Source organism: Vipera berus (assembly GCF_964194415.1).
Source record: "Vipera berus genome assembly, chromosome: 7".
Classification (NCBI taxonomy): Eukaryota; Metazoa; Chordata; class Lepidosauria; order Squamata; family Viperidae; genus Vipera; species Vipera berus.
Genome location: NC_138209.1, coordinates 79,127,204 through 79,146,584, shown reverse-complemented (window position 1 = coordinate 79,146,584; position 19,381 = coordinate 79,127,204). Strand labels below are relative to the sequence as shown.

Genomic DNA, 19,381 nt, shown 5'->3' with positions numbered 1-19,381 from the left:
AATTTAACCAGTGATAAATCTATTCTTTAGGGCAGGGGTCCCCAACCCCCTGGTCCGTGGACTGGTACCGGACCACGGCATGCCAGCAACTGGTCCACACAAACAAGCAAAGCCCCATCCGTAGGATGCAGGCAACACACAAAACCACACACCTTCCAGTCCGTGGAAAAACCTCTCTCCACAGAAGCGGTCCCTGGTGTCCAAAAGGTTGGGGGCCTCTGCTTTAGGGAATCGGCACCATCTATTTCTAAGAGCAGATAAACCCACTGGGGATCAAGCTGTAGCACTGAAGACTCTGGCACTGGCTCGTTCTCCGAGGTTGCTGTTTAGCTCCTGGACATTTCGTTACCAGACCAGGTAACACCTTCAGTGGGATTCTGAGTAAAGTGCCTTGTTTGCTTTCTCTACCGTTTATGTGCGTCAGTTGGTTGTGCAACTGGTTGTATATGTGGCGCAAAATTCAACTAGTCGAGAGGAGGTTGTTTCTGTCGTTGATTGGTCATTTGGATCGTCCAGTTTCTTAAGAGGTTCATATGCTGGTTCCAAGTCAATGCCTCTATTGATAGATCCATTTGCAGAGTGCCAGACTTCGATGAATTTGTGTGCGTGACGGTTTTTGGCATGGCTGATGATTTTGCCTTTGTCCTGGTGTTGTTTACTGTCAACATGGCTCAAGACTAGGGATTTCTGGTCATGCCGCTTGACTGCCAGCTGGTGCTCATAAATTCTAGTTTTCAATTGTCGTCCTGTTTGTCCTACAATTGTTGCAGCTGACTTTGTATATAGTGTTGTCATCCTGTTTGTCCTACAGTTGTTGCAGCTGACTTTGTATATAGTGTTGGTGCTGTCTGCTTTCTGTATTTTATCCTTGAATCTCAGTTACTTCTTGTTAGAAATTCTGTTTATATATAGCACCACCGATCAAACAAAGTGTACAGTCACCATGTGCTTTACTGCTTAAGTGTTTAACTCTGACAGGAAACAGGAAATTCTACTTCAGACAAAAAGAGCATAGAGTATATACCATAGATCCAAACTTGTAAACGCTGCCATCTACTGGCTGAATACTACTGTAGTTGTTGCACAAAAATACATTCCAACAATGTATTCCAACAGTTCTTGTCTGAAAGTAATTGTGGGTTTGTGAGCAATTGTTATTCTCAAGGGTTGAAGGAGCCTGGCAGCAACCTCTGATGTTCCTTTGATGTATGGCAGGACTTGCTTCCATGTTGAGTTTGTTCTGTGTGGCTTTTTGGGGTTTGGATGATATGCATCACAGTATAAAGTTCTTTAAAAGGGATGTGGTGGCTCAGTGGGTTAGGACGCTGAGCTTGTTGATCAGAAAGTCGGCAGTTTGGCAGGTCGAATCATGAGTGCCGCATAACAGAGTGAGCGCCTGTTACTCATCCCAGCTTCTGCCAACCTAGCAGTTTGAAAGCACGTAAAAATGCAAGCAGAAAAATAGGGACCACTACAGTAGGAAGGTAACAGCGTTCCGTGCGCCTTTGGCATCTAGTCATGCCGGCCACATGACCACGGAGACGTCCTCGGACAAGCGCTGGCTCTTCGGCTTTGAAACGAAGATGAGCACCAGCCCCTAGAGTTGGAAACGACTAGCACGCGTGTGCGGGGGAACCTTTACCTTTACCTTATAAAGTTCTTTGGGTAACCATTATGGAGGAAAAACACTGAACGCTCTCTAGGAAAAGGGTGGCATGCAATGAACTAAAGAATTGTGTCCACGCTACAGAGAAAGTGTCAACATCAGAATTTTATTTTTGTTGTACATCCATATGCTTTTTAATTTGAAGCTATTTTGCTGGCTGATACCGAATAACTGGATAAAATATAAGCATGGGAGTCCTGAGAAATGCATGCAAAAAGATTGAACGTGGCTATTTTGTTCCTTCCATTCAAGGAGATTGCGTAACGAACATCACAAGTGGACACACAAAAACACGTCTTTCAACACAACAGTGTTATCTGTATAGAGAGCTTACCACTGCTTTCTGCCTCTCTCTTTCTCTCTGCTTTGCCCTTTCGGATTCCCGTTTCTCGTATTCTTTGCGATATTCTTCCCTCTTCAGCCTCTCGTGCTGATATTCCTCATAGCTGTCATATCTGAGAAACAAAAATGAATTGTTGCAATCAAGGGCCAGAACTTCCCCAAGGACACAAATCAAAACAGCGGGCTTCATCCTTTGGGTTCTGTTGGCTTTTTAAATTTTATTTTGGGGCATACGCGAAACAAAGCAAACTCAGATGTGCTACCTTCAGCTATGACTGTTATCTTCCCACTGAAATGGTACCTATTTATCTACTCCCATTTGCTTGTTTTCGAACTGCTAGGCAGGAGCAAGGAATGGGACCTCGCCCCATTATGCTGAGCTGGGGTCTCGAACCCCAGCCTGTCAGCTTTGTAGCTGACAAGCTCAGCTTCTTTAACCGCTAAGCCATCATGCCCTTCACAGCCAAAATAAATTACTCCTAATTCAAGGAATTACATTGTAGGTGGATATCTTAAAATCTTTTCAAATTTATTTATTTAACCGAGGGAAAGTTATAAATATGAAAGCAAAATGCATTCACATTGGCAGTAACATTACAGAATGTTATGGAAGTGAAAACAGAATGGTTTTATATATTGAATGCTTTTGAATGCTTCTATATCATCAAACCTGTCTATCTATCAATCCATCCATTACCTCTATATCTCTCTGTATATATCTATCTCTTTATCTCTATCTCTCTTTCACTATATATCTCTATGTATCATCTGTGTATCATCTATCCTATCTCTCTCTCTCTTTCGCTCTCTCACTCTCTATCTCTATATGTATTTTCTATCTATCTATCTATCTATCTATCTATCTATCTATCTATCTATATTTCTATCTCTCATCTATCTTTTTCGGTCTCTCACTATCTATATCTTTGTATCATCTATCTATCTATCTATCTATCTATCTATCTATCTATCTATCTATCTATCTATCATCTATATATCTATCTATCTATCTATCTATCTATCTATAATCTATCTCTCATCTATCTATCCTCTCTCTCTCTCTCATCTATCTCTTTCTGTCTCTCACTCTCTATCTATATCTTTGTATCATCTATCTATCTATCTATCTATCTATCTATCTATCTATCTATCTATCTATCTATCTATTTATCATCATTTTCAGGCTTTCAGTCTGCTGGGTGGGCAGGAGCTGGGAGAAGTCATGAGAAGTAACCCCACCGTGTGGCACTCAGATCTCAAACCCAGGCTGTTCCCAGCTTTCCAGCTGGCAAGCTGAGCCATCACACCCACTTGTAAATCGGAATTAGCTTCCTACCAAAGCCTTTGCTGATAAAACATAGGCTCCCTCAACTTTCTGAAAGAGAACCTCTCCTTTCATCGAGTGAAACCTGCTTCCCACAATCCCCTTACCTTGAGGAACAGCGTTTGCCAGGCGACCGTGATCTTGAACGGGAATACGGAGAGCGGGCACAATGCCTGCACTGTGGGAAGGACCTTGACTGCGCACATAGCCTCTGGAACCGTTGAGCAAATGAGTTGGGTGGAGACACCGAGTCTCTGCATGGAGAATTTAGGGTTGAGCAAGAAGGTGACATATCAAATAAGGTGCAGCCTTGCGTCCCGTACCACGAGCAGCACAGCTTTTCATTTTCCGCTTCGCCGTCATCCCACAAACCCTCCATTACTAGTCCCGAATTGATAAACATGGATAGCTTAGAGAACTGTTCATCGCTATAGTGACCGTACTCCCTCAGATGGCTGTTGTTATTCATCTCTTCCTCAAGAACTGCTTGGCTAGGGTAACCAAAATGCTTGTTGAGTTCAGCCCGGATTTCCTGGTCTTGCAGCTGTTTCCGGCTGTTGCACGATAAGTCCTGCTTCCTCACCTGCAAAGTTTCTCTCTCATCCTCCTGGCGGTTTTGCTCAAAGGAGGAACAAATATGGCACCACTCATAACCGGACAGGCAGCCTGAGAATTCAAATTCCTGATGGGGATTCTGAAGTTCCAGGGAGCGGATGACGCATCTTTCTGTCTTAGAAATGGCCGACTGACAGTAATCGTGGTCGCCAAACAGTGGCAAGCCAGGCCGCCTCGCCTTCTTCTCCTCATGACCCACGGGCTGAACGGTGGTCTTGCTCAGCTGCGCATATAGCTCCGACTGCTCCGGACCCTTCCAGAACAAATTGCGTCCTTGAGAGATGGAAGAGTCACTGCAGCGAGGTTTTGGGGAAGGTGGCATAACAGTCTGGCATGACACCGTGGGCTTTGGCAAAGTCCCAAAAGGATTGTCTTGGCTGCTCTTATGAGGAGGGGTGGTAGGTGGAGTTAGGCCTAAAATAAAAAGGGACGGACAAGAGGGGAAAAGGAGAAAAAAAAAAACCAGATTAATTCATGTTTAATCTAGGCGATTATCGTTTTTTTCTTTTCTGTTCTGCCAACAGTTCATCTAGTGAATTTGATTTATCTACCTTCCCTTTTCCTGCAACGTGGATCCTACAATTTTCTATCTATCTATCTACACATCTCATATATATATATATATATATATATATATATATATATATATATATATATATATATATATACACACACATATACATACATATACATACACATATACACAAATACATATATACACATATACACATATACACATATACACATATACACATATACATATATACACGCACACACACACACACACACACACACACACACACATATATATATATATACACATACTGCTCAAAAAAATAAAGGGAACACAAGATAAGACATCCTACTATTAAATACAGTACATTGTGTTGTTTAAGTGTTCCCTTTATTTTATATATATAAAATATATAAAAAGTATTTTAGAATACCTTGCAAGGCCCAAATATGGGCCAAATCTTATTGCCTGTATCAGCCTAACCTAAGGCCATCCACAGGCTGTAGTCACAACTGTGACAACTCATTATTTGTGTAAATTTTTTGGATTGCTAACAAAGAATTAAAGGGAGACTGATATGGCCATTTCAAAGTGATGAGAACAAATGAGTTTGAAATGGCCATATCAGTCTCCCTTTAATTCTTTGTTAGCAATCCAAAAAATTTACACACACACACACACACACACACATATATATGCTAGAAAGTACAAAACCTTCAAACTCCAGGATAGGTAAAAACAGCTGTTTATTAAAAACAACCGTTTCTTATACAAACAACTATCTAGAGTTTGAAGATTTTGTACTTTCTAGCATACATATGCCTGGGATTCGTATTTTTAAAACTATTGGATGGTTACACACACACACACACACACACACACACACACACACACACACACACAGAGTCAGCCAAAATAAATAAATAAATCTGATATGAATTAAATAAAGCTTTAATTATATGTGATTGAAAGAGACAGCCAGGTACAAAACATTATGCTATAGATGGACAGCAATGATCATGATCTCTTTCCACTTGCGAGGTTAATTAATAGTCACCCACTGCTACTATGCGCAGAGTACACTTGCGGTACCACAACTTTGTAAGAAAACTGTGTGTGAACGACGATCATGAAATTGAAACGGCAGGCAAGCCGTCTACGTTGGCCCTGTGCTTCTTGAGCATCCCAAGAGAGAATCTGAAATTTACCTTCCGTTTAACAAATAGAGGCTTAAGTAAATAAAGAGGAGACAAATGTCAGATCAATAACTGCTTTCCCTGCACAACATGTTAATTTCCTTTGCGAGACCTCTTTGTAGAGAGGGAAGATCACACACAGCCCTGCCAGAATCCCCAAATGAAAGAAGTCAAAGCCTTCGTCTCCAGGTTTTGTTTGCGCAAGAAGCGAGTGCAACCCTTCTGGTTTCTTTCTGATTATATCAAAAGGGCTGTCTCGTTCCCTGGCTCACACACAGACACAACTTTTATTAGCATACTTTTACAGCTCGCCTTCAGAAGTTGTGGGTGCAACGGATGGAAATCAATCAAGGAGAGAAGCAATATGGAACTAAGGAGGAATTTCCTGACGGTGAGAACAATTAACCAGTGGAACTCATGGCCTCCAGAAGCTGCGAATGCTCCAACACTGGACGCTTTTAAGAAGAGACTGGACAGCCATTGGTGTGAAATGGTGTAGGGTTTCCTGCCTGAGCAGGGGGTTGGACTAGATGACCTCCAAGGTCCCTTCCAGCTCTATTCTGTTTGATCGATCGTCAATCCAAGCAGTGTGTCACAAACTGAAAATTCAAGTGTTTTTGAGTTTACCAAACAGTATCGGGAAACTGTCATTCAGGAGAGAGAAACCCACAACAACTTCAAACACGGAAAGAGTCACAATTCCTTCTAATTTGAACTCAAGTGGGGAGGATGAATTGGCTTGCAGGCAAAGCAGGGAAGACAAGGAGTTATCACAACACTTGGAGGAACCTCAAGATTGGCAGAAGAACAACACACCTTTGTGGGATGCCGAGAGGGCCAAGCTTGCTGCACTCGAACAAGAATATTTTGGCAAAAATAACACAAACGGCTGCGCTTGCCAAGCAATTCCGTTTTCATTTGCTCAGACAAAAGAGAAACACCAGAGGAAAACAAAACAAAACAAAAAAAAATCCAGCTATTACCCCAAAAGAGAGAAAAGAGGGCAAGGCTGATGAAGAAAGCGTGAACGTTTTATCTATCAAAACTTCAGGTGAAATAAAATCTATTCCAAGACGAGCAAAAGGCTTAGGAAAGATAAATGGACGCAATAGGCTTTGGAAGGAGAGGCTGAAGCCGTGGGGGGGTGGGGTGGGGTTGGGGGGGGAATTGGAATGGCTGACACTCTTCCTTAAGTTGCCTTTGAGGATCCGTGCAACAGAAGTACCACCACCGTTTACCTCCTAACTCAAGGAATAACATAACAATTGTAGGTGGATAGCTTAAAATCTTTTCAAATGTATTTGTTCATTTAACTGAAGGAAAGTTATAAATAGGCACGGGAACCAAAATGGAAAGTAAGATACATTCACACTAGTGGTAACATGACAGAATGTTATGGAAGTGAAAACAGAACGCTTTTATATACTAAATGCTTTTGAACACTCCTGTATCATCTACCTATCAATCTATCCACCTCAACTTCTTTTTTGTGATATAATGACCAAAATTGGCTTCAGTACTCCAGGTGTGGCCTTACTAGGGTTTTATAGTACTTTGCGTGATCTTGATTCTATGCCTCTGTTTATACAACCCAGGATTGTATTAGCTTTTTTGTTTGCTGCTGCACACTGCTGGCATCTATCTATCTATCTATCTATCTATCTATCTATCTATCTATCTATCTATCTATCTATCTATCTATCTATCTATCTATCTATCTATCTAATCTATCTATCTATCTATCTATCTATCTATCTAATCTATCTATCTATCTAATCTATCTATCTATCTATCTATCTATCTATCTATCTATCTATCTATCTATCTATCTATCTATCTATCATCTGTCTATCTATCTGTCTCCACTTATCTATCTCTCTATCTATCATTTGTTTATCTGTCATGTCACTCAAAGAGACAAATAGCGCAATACGAAAAAACTTTCAAATTAGTACTTAGTCCACCATCTCTGCTTTCTGTTTGAAGGAAACTTTTAACTTAAGGTACACCCTTCCAAATGACATATCTCACCTAAAGGGTTGTGAGATGGCCAGGCTGAGCCCGAGGGGGGAGGGGGGTCAAACACGTCATTAGTTTGGAGTCACGACGTCCCCACGAGAGACCCAAGCCCAGCCTCCTGTGAATTCTGCTGACTCTCACCTAGCATCAATTTGCCTCGACCATTAGTAGATCAGATTCTTGTATGTAGGGAGCATGAAATAAGCTCATAGTACCTTTTGAACTCTATCCGGGCTCTGTTTTTTTGTTTGTTGGTTTGTTTTTGTTTTGGCACCAGATGATTTGGAGTTTGGTACTTCTGTTTTTAATTCTTTAAACGAGGCCAACTGTAGTTAGCACTTGGATGAAGGACTAGCAGATAATTCCAGAGCGGTAAGCAAAACCAAGAACTTGAAAATGAAAAGTCTCAGGAAAAAAAAAACTTTCAACTTGAACTTATCTACAGAGTTAGCAAAAACCTGCGTTCAACTTCCCCCTACCAAAAAAAAAAAAGAAAAAGAAAAGGGGGGGGATGGGAATAGGGAAAATTCACATGATAATATTTAATTGCAGAAGGAAGATTTCCTTTCTCTGATTCCCTTCTTTTCTGCCCATCAAATCCTTTCCTGGAATCGAAACTTAATCCTATCTTTATTCACAACAAGTACCAGGTTCTGCTCTAATCACAGCAATCTTGAGTTCCATCTCATGGCATGATCCTAAATCAATAGCGCTAAAACATTCTGGGCCTTTTCGGTTGATTTCCCCCCCCCTCCGCCCCACCCCACTCCAGCAAACGTTTAAGTTTTTTTGCATTGGAGAAGGTATATAGCCTCTGCTCTCTCTTGAACTTCCCGGAGTTTGACAGATTTACGAAGGACAGATGGCCATTCCAGGTTGAAAGCTGACAAGAGGCAGTTCAGAGCATTGTTAACACACTTAACACAAACCCTCAGCAGTGCGGCACTGTGCGGAATGCAATTCAGACGATAGCTTTTTTATTGCCGCCTATTTCCCTTTTGTCAAATGGGCCTGTTGTGTGTCTGTGCACAGGAACAAATGCCTGCTATTCCCCTGAACGTGATGGGGTGCCAGACAAATCACGTAACACAAACAATCAAGAGTATATATAGGTCATATTTCAACACGGCACAACCTTAGCAATATTTATGATTACTGCGTTGAAATGTGCTCTATGATAATAATGAAAAAGTAACCTAGCCTGCATCCACCTCCAACGTAACGTATTTTCGGAAGGGGTACGCTTATTTGTGCTTTGGGAGCTAGGATTTTTCAAATGGGAAATCCAGGTTTTCCTCACCTGGCCTCTGGAGAATCTCTGGAGTGGCTACTAAAGGCTGCATAATGCAAAGGGAGCAGGGTCAGGCCCAGGTGGACGGTTTCTGCTCTAAGCGGAGCAGAGAAGAACTTTGGAGAGAAGTACTGCATAAAGATGAAAAGGAAAGGTTTAAACAAAACTCGGCAGAAGGATTTTAAGTTCCTCCTGGCCCCCACCGGTTCTTTTTAATTGCTTTAGGGGGTCCCTCTTTGCGGGGTGTGTGGATAGTTTAGAAATGGGACAGATAAACAAACAAAGAAACAAATACATTGCCATAGAGGTCCTTCTAACAAACCTTGCAAATGCAAGGCCACCAGATCAACTCATATCCCTTTCACTACTTTCTCTCCTGCCCTTACCCCAGCTTGTTTTATGCAAAAGACATTTGACCAGTCACTTAAATATGAGCCAGCCCTGTGCTGCATCTGTCAAAAAAGCCAACACAGTGCTAGGCTGCATTAACAGAGGGAGAGAATCCAGATCACGCAAAGTGTGAATACCGCTTTACAACACCTTGGTAAGGCCACACTTGGAATAATGCATCCAGTTTTGGTCACAACGATGTAAAAAAGATGTCGAGACTCTAGAAAGAGCGCAGAGAAGAGCAACAAAGATGATCAGGGGACTGGAGGCTAAAACATATAAGGAACAGTTGCTGGAATTGGGTATGTGTAGTTTAACGAAGAGAAGGACGAGGGGGGACATGATAGCAGCATATCTCAGGGGCTGCCCCAAAGAAGAGGGAGTCAAGCTGTTCTCCAAAGCGCCTGAAGGCAGGACAAGAAGCAGCGGATGGAAACTAATCAAGGAGAGAAGCAACCTGGAACTAAGGAGAAATTTCCTGACAGTGAAAACAGGAGCAGGAGGCCCTATACCATTTCAGACAGGGCGCTGTTCAGTCTCTTCTTAAAACAGTGACAAAGCGCCCACAACTTCTAGTGGCAAGCAGTTCCACTGGTTAATTGTCCTCACTGTTAGGAAGTTTCTCCTTAATTCCAGGTTGCTTGAATCCTTGAATTTTTCCCCCATTCAGCTTCTATCTAGAATTTCTACCAACTCTTGTCCTGATTAATCACATCTCACATCATGTACAACTGATAGGACTTCAGTGTTAAACTTCAGACATCTAATAATTCATCTCATTTGCCGATGCATATTCGTGAATGCTAGAACAAAGCGAATCTGTCAAGCATTTTGAAAAGCAGGCTACAATCAGCCTTATTTTATGTTATATATATATATATATATATATATATATATATATATATATATATATATATATATATATATATATATATATATATATATATATATATATATATATATATATATATATATATATATATATATATATAAACTCCATACACAACAGATTCTTTTACATCTGAAGAGTTTGGAAATGGGATTATCAAGGGAATCATTATTTAAAGCCACTTAAGGCACCGAACACAGGATAATGGCCTGATTCAGTAAAAAAATCAGCAGGGTTTCCATACGACGCAAAACAGCCGCAGCTCTCCGAACGGCTAATAAAATTAAATAGCCATCATATAATAAAGAACCACATGTCTGTCAAGGAGTCAGTTTAATCTTGTTGTCAGTAAAGCTGAGGATAAATATAGACCTCTGGATATATATCTAATAATTTACAAGATAGTATTCCCTCCGGTTAAAATTCCTGCCATCCCTGTGTGCTCATATCACTTTATCAGAAGACAAGTTTGCGGACAGCCAGCACAAATGTGAAAAAAAGAGAGAAAGAGAGAGACTATTTTTTTTACAGGGATTTGGAGGATAAAGTTAATATTCTCAGCAAAGTTTTGTGCACATCTAAAAACTCACAACACCAAAGTCTGCTGACAGTACAGCAGTAAGAAATGCCTAAAGGTTAGTTTCCTCTTTTGTGTGAGTATCCCAGGAGGATTCAGTTGCAGAAGGAAGTAATATTGTAAAGAAATAAACAAAACAAAAATATTTGCTATGCTGCCAAAGTGGGAAACCAGCATTTTTTTTAAAGGCTTATCAATATTTAATTTAAGAGTATGTTTACGGTGTTCACTTGTGGGATCTGAGTGGATATAAATCACGGCTTGACATCTTGGGATTGTTTTGAAGCAGATGTACATTGAAAAAAACTGATTATTTTTTTTAAAACTTGTAATAGAGATTGTACCGACATACGAAATTGTATCTAAACTTATCATGTCCAGTTAAATCAATGAAAGTTTCCTGAGCTGATTTCAATAAACCATTTCTGGTGCGATTCGGTCTAGATCTAATCAAGATTGGTTTCTGATTTGCCTTTCCTTTAGGTCAATTATGTGGTGATGGGGTGTGATGCATCACACGGAGAATGAAGAATTTAGAACTTTAGAATTTTAGAACTTTAGAATAACAGAGTTGGAAGGGACCTTGTAGATCATCTAGTCCAACCCCCTGCCGAAAAAAGCTCCATCTGTTTTTCAGTGGCCAAAAGGCCATTGCACACATATAAAAATATTTCTCTTATGCATCCATTTGTTGCTTCATTACCAGAACTGTATTCCTGTTCAGTAGAACAGTTTTAAAAATGTCCTGGATATTTTTGAGAGAACATCCCCTTTTCTGTAATTCTGACAACATTGCATGATTTGTCAGAAAGAAAGGGGGGAAAAAAAGATTTTATGTTGTGGAATATAACACACGGCTCATACAAATTTAGACTGTTAGTCCATGCTAATAACTGACTTTACTAAAAATGTAATTTTCTCATTTCTTCCTGGAGGGGACATAGTTTAAACCTGAGCCAAGCAGATTTTACCTCTAAACTGCACCTTTTCCTTTAATCTTTAGTAATTGACTGAGATGGGCGGCCATAGAAATTGAAGAAACCAACAAGCACGGAAGCAAAGAAACTCAATTCTTCAAAACCTCAGCAAGCATTCTCTAGAAGTCGATCACGATCAAAACTCTGCAGCCTTATGAGACTTGCAAGGATTATGTGTGGATGGTCAAAGATCCCTGTCTTGATTCTGATTTCAGGATAGCTCGTTTCAAAATGTACTAACCCAAGATTAGAATCCACAAATTAAAGAAGAATTTTGGCGTGGGAAAGTATTGTGTTCAGCCCGTCGAGAGTGACCCAATCAGCCAGAATAGAACTGGAAGGGACCTTGGAGGTCTTCTAGTCTAGCCCTCTGCTCAAGGAGGAGACCCTATACCATTTGAGACCAATGGCTGTCCAGTCTCTTCTTGAAAACCTCCAATGTTGGAGCATTGACAACTTCTGGAAGCAGGTAGTTCCACTGGTTAATTGTCCTCACCGTCAGGAAGTTTCTCCTCAGTTCCAGGTTGCTTCTCTCCTTGATTAGTTTCCATCCATTATTTTTTCTCTGGCCTTCAGGTGCTTTGGAAAATACGTTAAACCCTTCCGCTTTGTGGCAACCTCTCAAATACCGGACTATTGCTATCATGTCCCGATTAGTCCTTCTTTTCTCTGGACTAGACAAACCCAAATCAAATCAAGTCAATAGCACAGGAGAAGCCTGTGTGGAAACATCTCCCAGCCAAAAAAATAAAAATACATGAATCATGACTGGTGATATATTTGGGATACATTTAAATTGAAATGTCCGAGGGGGTGTTGCAATATTTCCTAGGGCACAAAGAATGACGTTTTAATTGCTGTTCTTTCACGAGAAACTTTGAGTGCAATCTCACAAGCTAACAGGAAAAAAGACTTCTTGTTTGTTTGTTTGTTTGTTTGTTTGTTTGTTTGTTTGTTTATTTATTTATTTATTTATTTATTTATTTATTTATTTAGATTTATATACCGCCCTTTCCCGAAGGACTCAGGGCGGTTTACAGGATATTTAAAAAAAATCAATACAAAAGCTAAAAACAATTAAAAAAGATTAAATGAAACCCTGAGAGAAAATAAAAACCCCAGTTAAAATTAAAATTAAAATTCTCAGCCTGGGCCAGAGAGCTCGAAGAGCCAGGTCTTCGGGTCCCGGCGGAATGAACGGAGGTCGGGGGCAGTCCTAAGCTCCGTGGGCAGCTGGTTCCAAAGGGCAGGCGCCCCCACTGAGAAGGCCCTATCCCTGGGTGTCATCCGCCGGCAATCTTTAACCGGTGGCACCCTGAGAAGACCCTCCCTGTGGGAGCGCACAGGACGAAGGGAGCTTGATGCCGGCAGCAGGTGTTCCCTCAGATATCCCGGACCCAAGCCATTTAGGGCAGGGGTGTCAAACTCAATTTCATTGAGGGCCGCATCAGCATTGCGGTTGCCCTCAGGGGGCCGGGTGGGTGTGGCCAGGATGGGCGTGGCCTACTGGGTGGGCGTGGCTAGAGTGCGTATGGCCTACTGGGTGGGCGTGGCCAGCTCTACATCGTTCGCATCAAGGGTGCCTATGGGGGCCTGGGCAGGAGTGGGACAGATCTGAGGGTCTCTGGCAGAAGGAGGGTCTCTGGGCCAGGGCCAAGGCAGTGGGGGCCGTCCCCTCCCTGTTTCCAGGATGGCTCCGCGGGCCACATGAAACCACTTCGCGGGCCGGATCCGGCCCCCGGGCCTTGTGTTTGACATGTCTGATTTAGGGCTTTATAGGTCATCACCAGCAATTGTTGACTAGCAATCAACTTTTCCTTCTCATATGACAAATAGTTCCAGCTTCTTCCTTTTTCCTTTTAAACAGGGGACTGTGGCAGAGCCAAAAACAGAACATGATCTATGCTATCCAACTGAAATCATTATTACACATGGGGGGGGGGGAAAGGCTTGAAAGGAACAGAGATTTTCAGATTCAAGGCAAAATTCAAGAGAGAAAGAACAAATAAAGGGAGATTCACCTACACAATGGCAGAGGTTCTTGCAAACATTTAACAATATCACAGAATTTGTCCCCTCTGTTTACCAATTTTCATCCACGACATACATGCAAAAAGAAGAAGGTTTTGCATTTGTATTGCAAAACTGAAAGTATCGGGGGGGGGAGAGAGAAGAGAGATCAAGGGAAAGAGAGAAAGAAAGAGAAAGAGTGAGAGCAAGGGAGAGAGAGAGAGAAAGAGAGAGAGAGAGAGAGCAAGGAACAGAAAGAAAGAGAGAAAGAGAGAGTGTGCAAGGGAGGGAGAGAGAAAGAGCAAGAGAAAGAGAGAGACTGCAAGGGAGGGAGAGAGAGAAAGAGAAAGAGAGAGAGAGAGAAAGAAAGAGAGAGAAAGAGAGAGAGAGAAAGAGCGTGTGCAAGGGAGGGAGGGAGAGAAAGAGAGAAAGAGAGAGAGAAAGAAAGAGAGAGAAAGAGCGTGTGCAAGGGAGGGAGGGAGAGAAAGAGAGAGAGAGAGAGAGCAAGGGAGAGAAAGAGAGAGAAAGAGTGTGTGCAAGGGAGGGAGGGAGAGAAAGAGAGAGAGAGAGAGAGCAAGGGAGAGAAAGAGAAAGAGTGCGAGGGAGGGAGAGAGGGAGAGAAAGAGAGAGAGAGAGCAAGGGAGAGAAAGAAAGAGAAAGAGTGCGAGGGAGGGAGGGAGGGAGAGAGAGAGAGAAAAGTAAAATCAAGGAAGTTTCTATTTATACAGTATTATCATAGTTTGTGCTTTGATAGCATGAACAGGCCCACTAATGGCCTTTTCAGTTCAACCCGAAGATCAAGGCAACTGCTATTTAAACTGTTATAAATAGAGCCACGGTAGCACCAGAACTACACAATCTGAAGATGCAATACAGCACTGCAGCTGTAATTTGGACTCGCACGGGGCACCTGTGACCTCTATCATTTGTCAAAACTAACTTTGGTTGGTTTTTGGGGTGTGTGGTTGTTGCTTTTCAGCCAATGTGGGAGTAACCGAAGACGTTTGCTTTTTCAAATGGAGGGGGCAGAAGCAGGAAATGTATCCCTTCCCCTGCAAAACGCAGATGAAAAGGATTCTCTGTTTTTTGAAAGAAAAATTAGAGCTTTCAAGTTGCCATCTCGAAGCTGCAAATAGATCCTAATATATATCTTGAAGTGGGAAGGAAGGAAGGATACAGACAAACCTCCAAGCGGCCTGAATGACCCTCTAAAAGGATGCAAATGACCGGCTGTCTGCAAGGAGTATAAATCCTTCCCTTCCCCACCATCCAGTCGGAGCCGAAGAAGCTTCTGGGATGAGAAGCGAAAGGTCTTCAAAGACAAACAAGGAAGTCCAGTTGAAAAAGCACCACTGAGGACACAGACGAACCTCCAAGTGGCCTCAACGCCTCTCTAAAAGGATGCAAATGACCCGATGGCTGCAAAGGAGTGTAAATCCTTCCGTTCCTCCACCATCCAGTCAGAGCCGAAGAAGCTTCTGGGATGAGGAGCGAAACGTCTTCAAAGACAAACAAGAGAGTCCAGTTGCCTCTTGAAAAAAGCACCTTTGGAACATTCCCATTAAAACTTATGTCATTCATTCCCCTCCACACACACACACACACACAAAAGGTGCTTTTGGGGGGAGGCAACTGGTCTTTCTTGTTTTTCTCCCGTTGCCTCCTGAGAAAAAGCACCCTTGGGATAAAACCATGACCTGGATGACTGAGAAACTTCCGCAGACATTATTTCATTCCCTTTTTTCTCCCCCCCCCCACTCCACCCTTATGTCACGCTCGTCATGTAGGGAATCCGTCACTTCTAAAGCAGGTCTTGTGTGCGGGGAAATGGATATCAACATCCATTACTTAAGAGACCCCCGAAGCGACGAGCTTCGTAACGTCCAGATGTTAATAATAATAATAATAATAATAATAATAATAATAATAATAATAATAATAATAATAATAAACAACCACCTGTGGCAAAGGCCAAGGTAAAGGTGTGTCTTTCTCACCTGCAGTTCCACAGAGTTCCACACTTAAGCTCTGTCCGATGGCCTTGCTCTCAAATGGGGAACCCTTCGGATCGCTGGAAGACAGGCGACATTTATAAAAACAAGCTGAAATGGAGTTGCTGTAGCCAAATTAGATTTAAAAACCCCCCCTCCCTCTCAGAAACATCTGCAGTTCCCGATACTTACTTTGGTGATTCAGGCGTCAACGGAAGCGCTAAATTCATCGATTTGGCTGGAAAAGGCGGTTTTGGAAAAGAGGGGGAGGAAGAGGGGGGGGAAATGAAAAAGCAAAGATGAAATATCGGCAAAAGCATTAAAACTGCACATGGGCCTCTGATCTGAGGTTGTGGAAATGGTCTGGCTGCTTTTGAAAACAATACACAGGTGGTCCTCGACTTACGACAGCTCACTCAGCGACTGTTTGAAGTTACAATGGCACTGGGGGGGGAAAAGGAGGAGGAGGAGGAAGTGGGGTCCTCGATGCTCTCTGAGCTTGGTGGTTTCCTTGCAGACCTTTCATGACCCAACTAGGTAACATCATCAGTGCTAGAAGTTAAAGAGGGTTGTGGAGGGGAGGAGGAGGAGGGGGGTCTTTGGTGCTCTCTGAGCTTGGTGGTTTTCTTGCAGACATTTCATGACCCAACTAGGCAACATCATCAGGGCTAGAAGGGAGGAGGAGGAGGAGGAGGAGGAGGAGGAGGAGGAGGAGGTGGTGATGGTTGACTGTGGGGTCCTTGGTGCTCTCTGAGCTTGCATTTACAATTGACCATATATAGTTAAATAAAAACAAAACCTTCCCAACAATACACGGAGCAGACTTTGAAAATGTGGCTTTTCTTAAATTAGATTCAATTTAGCCTAAAACTCTCGTTTCCCTTGCCTAGAACAACAGCAGTGGAGATATAAAACAACAACAGATCCCTATGAATATTCAGCTGATTTGACTTGAGCCTTAAACCCAGCAATAGGAAAATTGGCGGCTTCTGGGACGCCAATACGCCATCAATACGTGGGCCAAGTCCTTCAGAATAGAGCAGGGCGAGAGTCACAGATGGCGCAATTTGTGGTTTAACTCCTCCACGAAAAAACTCCAGCACGAGTGAACAAATTGGGCTTCTGCTGCAAAACAGCCATGAATTCACCACGCTTTGGGATGACAGCAGAAGAGAGAAAGCGGGATCAAAACTTTTTTAAAAAATCAACTGGTCCTGATTTAAAAACAAAACAAAACTGTCGAGATATCCATTTTCTGTTTTTATTTTCAATTTATGGGGCATTTTTTTTTTTAGTATCCAGCAATTCTCGGGTGAGCTTGGAGGTCTTGAGACCCTCAATTTTTGTTTTCTGACTAGTTCAAGGCAACAGTTCAATACAAAGAGACACTGATGATGTTACCTAGTTTGGGTCATGGAACGTCTGCAAGAAAACCATCAAGCTCAAGGACCCCACAGTCTTCTTCCTCCTCCTCCTCCTCCTCCTCCTCCTCCTCCTCCTCCTCCTCCTCCTCCTCCTCTTCACTCCACAACCCCCCTCCCTTCTAGCATGGATGATGTTACCAAGTTTGGGTAATGGAACGTCTGCAAGAAAACCATCAAGCTCAGAGAACACCAAGGACCCCACAGTCTTTCTGCTCCTCCTCCTCCTCCTCCTCCTCCTCCTCCTCCTCCTCCTCGTCTCTGCAAATCCCCCTCCCTTCTAGCACCGATGATGTTACCTAGTTTGGGTAATGAAACAACTGCAAGAAAATAAGCAAACTCAGAGAGCATGGAGGACCCCTCATGAGAAATTTTGCTACTAACTCCAAACTCTAAGAAACCATCGCCATATTTGCATCTAATTTTACTTCCTGGTTTCTGCCCCCCAATTCTAGCCCTGATCATCAAATACATTATGTGCATCTGGATTAGAGCTAAATGCTAAGAGAGGCTCCACTTTTATTTTTTATTTTTTGGGGGGTGGGGATTGGCCAATAAAAGAAAATGTGCGTGAATCTCAAAGAGTCTCCAAACAGAGACTCAGGTGGGAGACTCATTAAGAAAAAAAAATCCAGAATAAAGCCAACTGGAGGGGTTTTTTTCCCCTTCCCTTCCATTGGTGATGTTTCGCTTCTGCAGAACTGGAGAAGCTCCTTGGATGTGAAGCGAAACGTCTTCAAGAGACAACAAGAAAGTCCAGTTGCCTTTTGAAAAAGCACCTTTGGGACAACCATGACCTGGATGGTGGAGAATCTCCATAGAGAAATCCAGAATGAAAGCCTTAGCTGCCTTCGCAAGCACTTGGAGAAATTCCAAACGTTTTTACATTTTTGAAACAGCAATTCCTGGGGAGCGGGGGAATGTTTTGCCAATGATGACTTTTCTTTGTTGTCCGAATCTTGCATGCTTCTTCTTCCATCACCAGAAATGTCCCTATTTCCACACGGCTCCCACAGTAGAACACTTATTCTACTGTGGTCCAGAAAGCACTACTAAAATTCTGCCTGTAAGAATCGTGTCATCCATCCTCACTAATGTCTCTGCTTTGCATATTTAGTACTGGGGGGGGGGAGTACATGTTGCACTAAACTGCTCTTGACTCAATCTTCTCCAGACTGTCCATTAGAGTGAGAAGACCTGTCCATCCATAATGGAATCCTACGATCGCCAGATTGATTTTTGCCTCACTCCCCAGTGAGTAGAATAAGCTTCAGAAGTTAAACATTGATGTTTAGTCATTGGGCTTCGATAAAGATATAGGATCTGGTTTGGACCAGGGATTAATTAAGAAAATCTTCTCCATTCCTCCCCTTCTTTTTAGTCCTGTCCTTAAATAAAGCCTCTGGGTAAAGCAGGGGGAAATTAATACATTGGTTCCAGCCTCATGTTCTTCTGACGGCTCTTCTCTACTGTTTTTAAAACGTCTACAAACTTTTTTTAAAATACATCTAACCAACAGTTTCTCCAAACTGAACAGAATTCAGAAGACAGGATTCTTTGCGAAGTCAATAAACGAATGAGTTACTCAGACAGTGAATTAGCAAATACTTACTCTGCTTAGCAGGTGCCCCATAACATTCGTTCTCTAAACGACACAGAAATATCATAATTAAAATAAATTAAAAAACGTAATTCTCTCTTGCCTTATATCAACAAGGAAATTCATTCCATTAAGGTTCCCTGGCCCATCAACACAGCAATGATTTAAGCCAGTAAAAAACAGAATTCCACTTTCTTCCAGGACATTGCCTCTAAGGCTGGTTATCACATATGTGCTGCAAAAATGCTGAGGACCAGTATCCTGAAGGCAGCAAAGTAAGTTGAAAAACATTTTCTTTTTCAACAAAAGATTCTCCAGATTTCTGCAGCCCAGGTCTGACAGCCCTGCTCTAGGAAAATATTAAAATATTATTAATAATAAAAAGGCCATTTTTAAAAAAAAGCTTACATCAGTTTTTCCCAACCGTGGCAACTTCAAGATACGTGGACTTCAACTTCCAGAATTCTCCAGCCAGCATAGCTGGCTGGGGAATTCTGGGAGTTGACGTCCACCTATCTCAAAGTTACTAAAGTTGGGAAACACTGGTTTACGTGCTCCG

At 42.2% G+C, this 19,381-nt stretch overlaps 1 protein-coding gene across 1 annotated transcript in view; it reads right to left on the bottom strand.

The window, feature by feature from the left end:
• The window catches only part of PPARGC1A (PPARG coactivator 1 alpha), a 102,201-nt gene that overhangs the window by 14,498 nt on the left and 68,322 nt on the right, over positions 1–19,381 (bottom strand). Inside the window, exons 6-10 of the mRNA XM_081332451.1 lie at positions 18,835–18,867; positions 15,994–16,039; positions 15,808–15,881; positions 3,440–4,361; positions 2,001–2,121 (exon numbers count right to left, since the gene is read on the bottom strand). Coding sequence (XP_081188577.1) covers positions 2,001–2,121; positions 3,440–4,361; positions 15,808–15,881; positions 15,994–16,039; positions 18,835–18,867 — 1,196 coding nt within the window. The remainder of the gene's footprint in view (positions 1–2,000; positions 2,122–3,439; positions 4,362–15,807; positions 15,882–15,993; positions 16,040–18,834; positions 18,868–19,381) is intronic.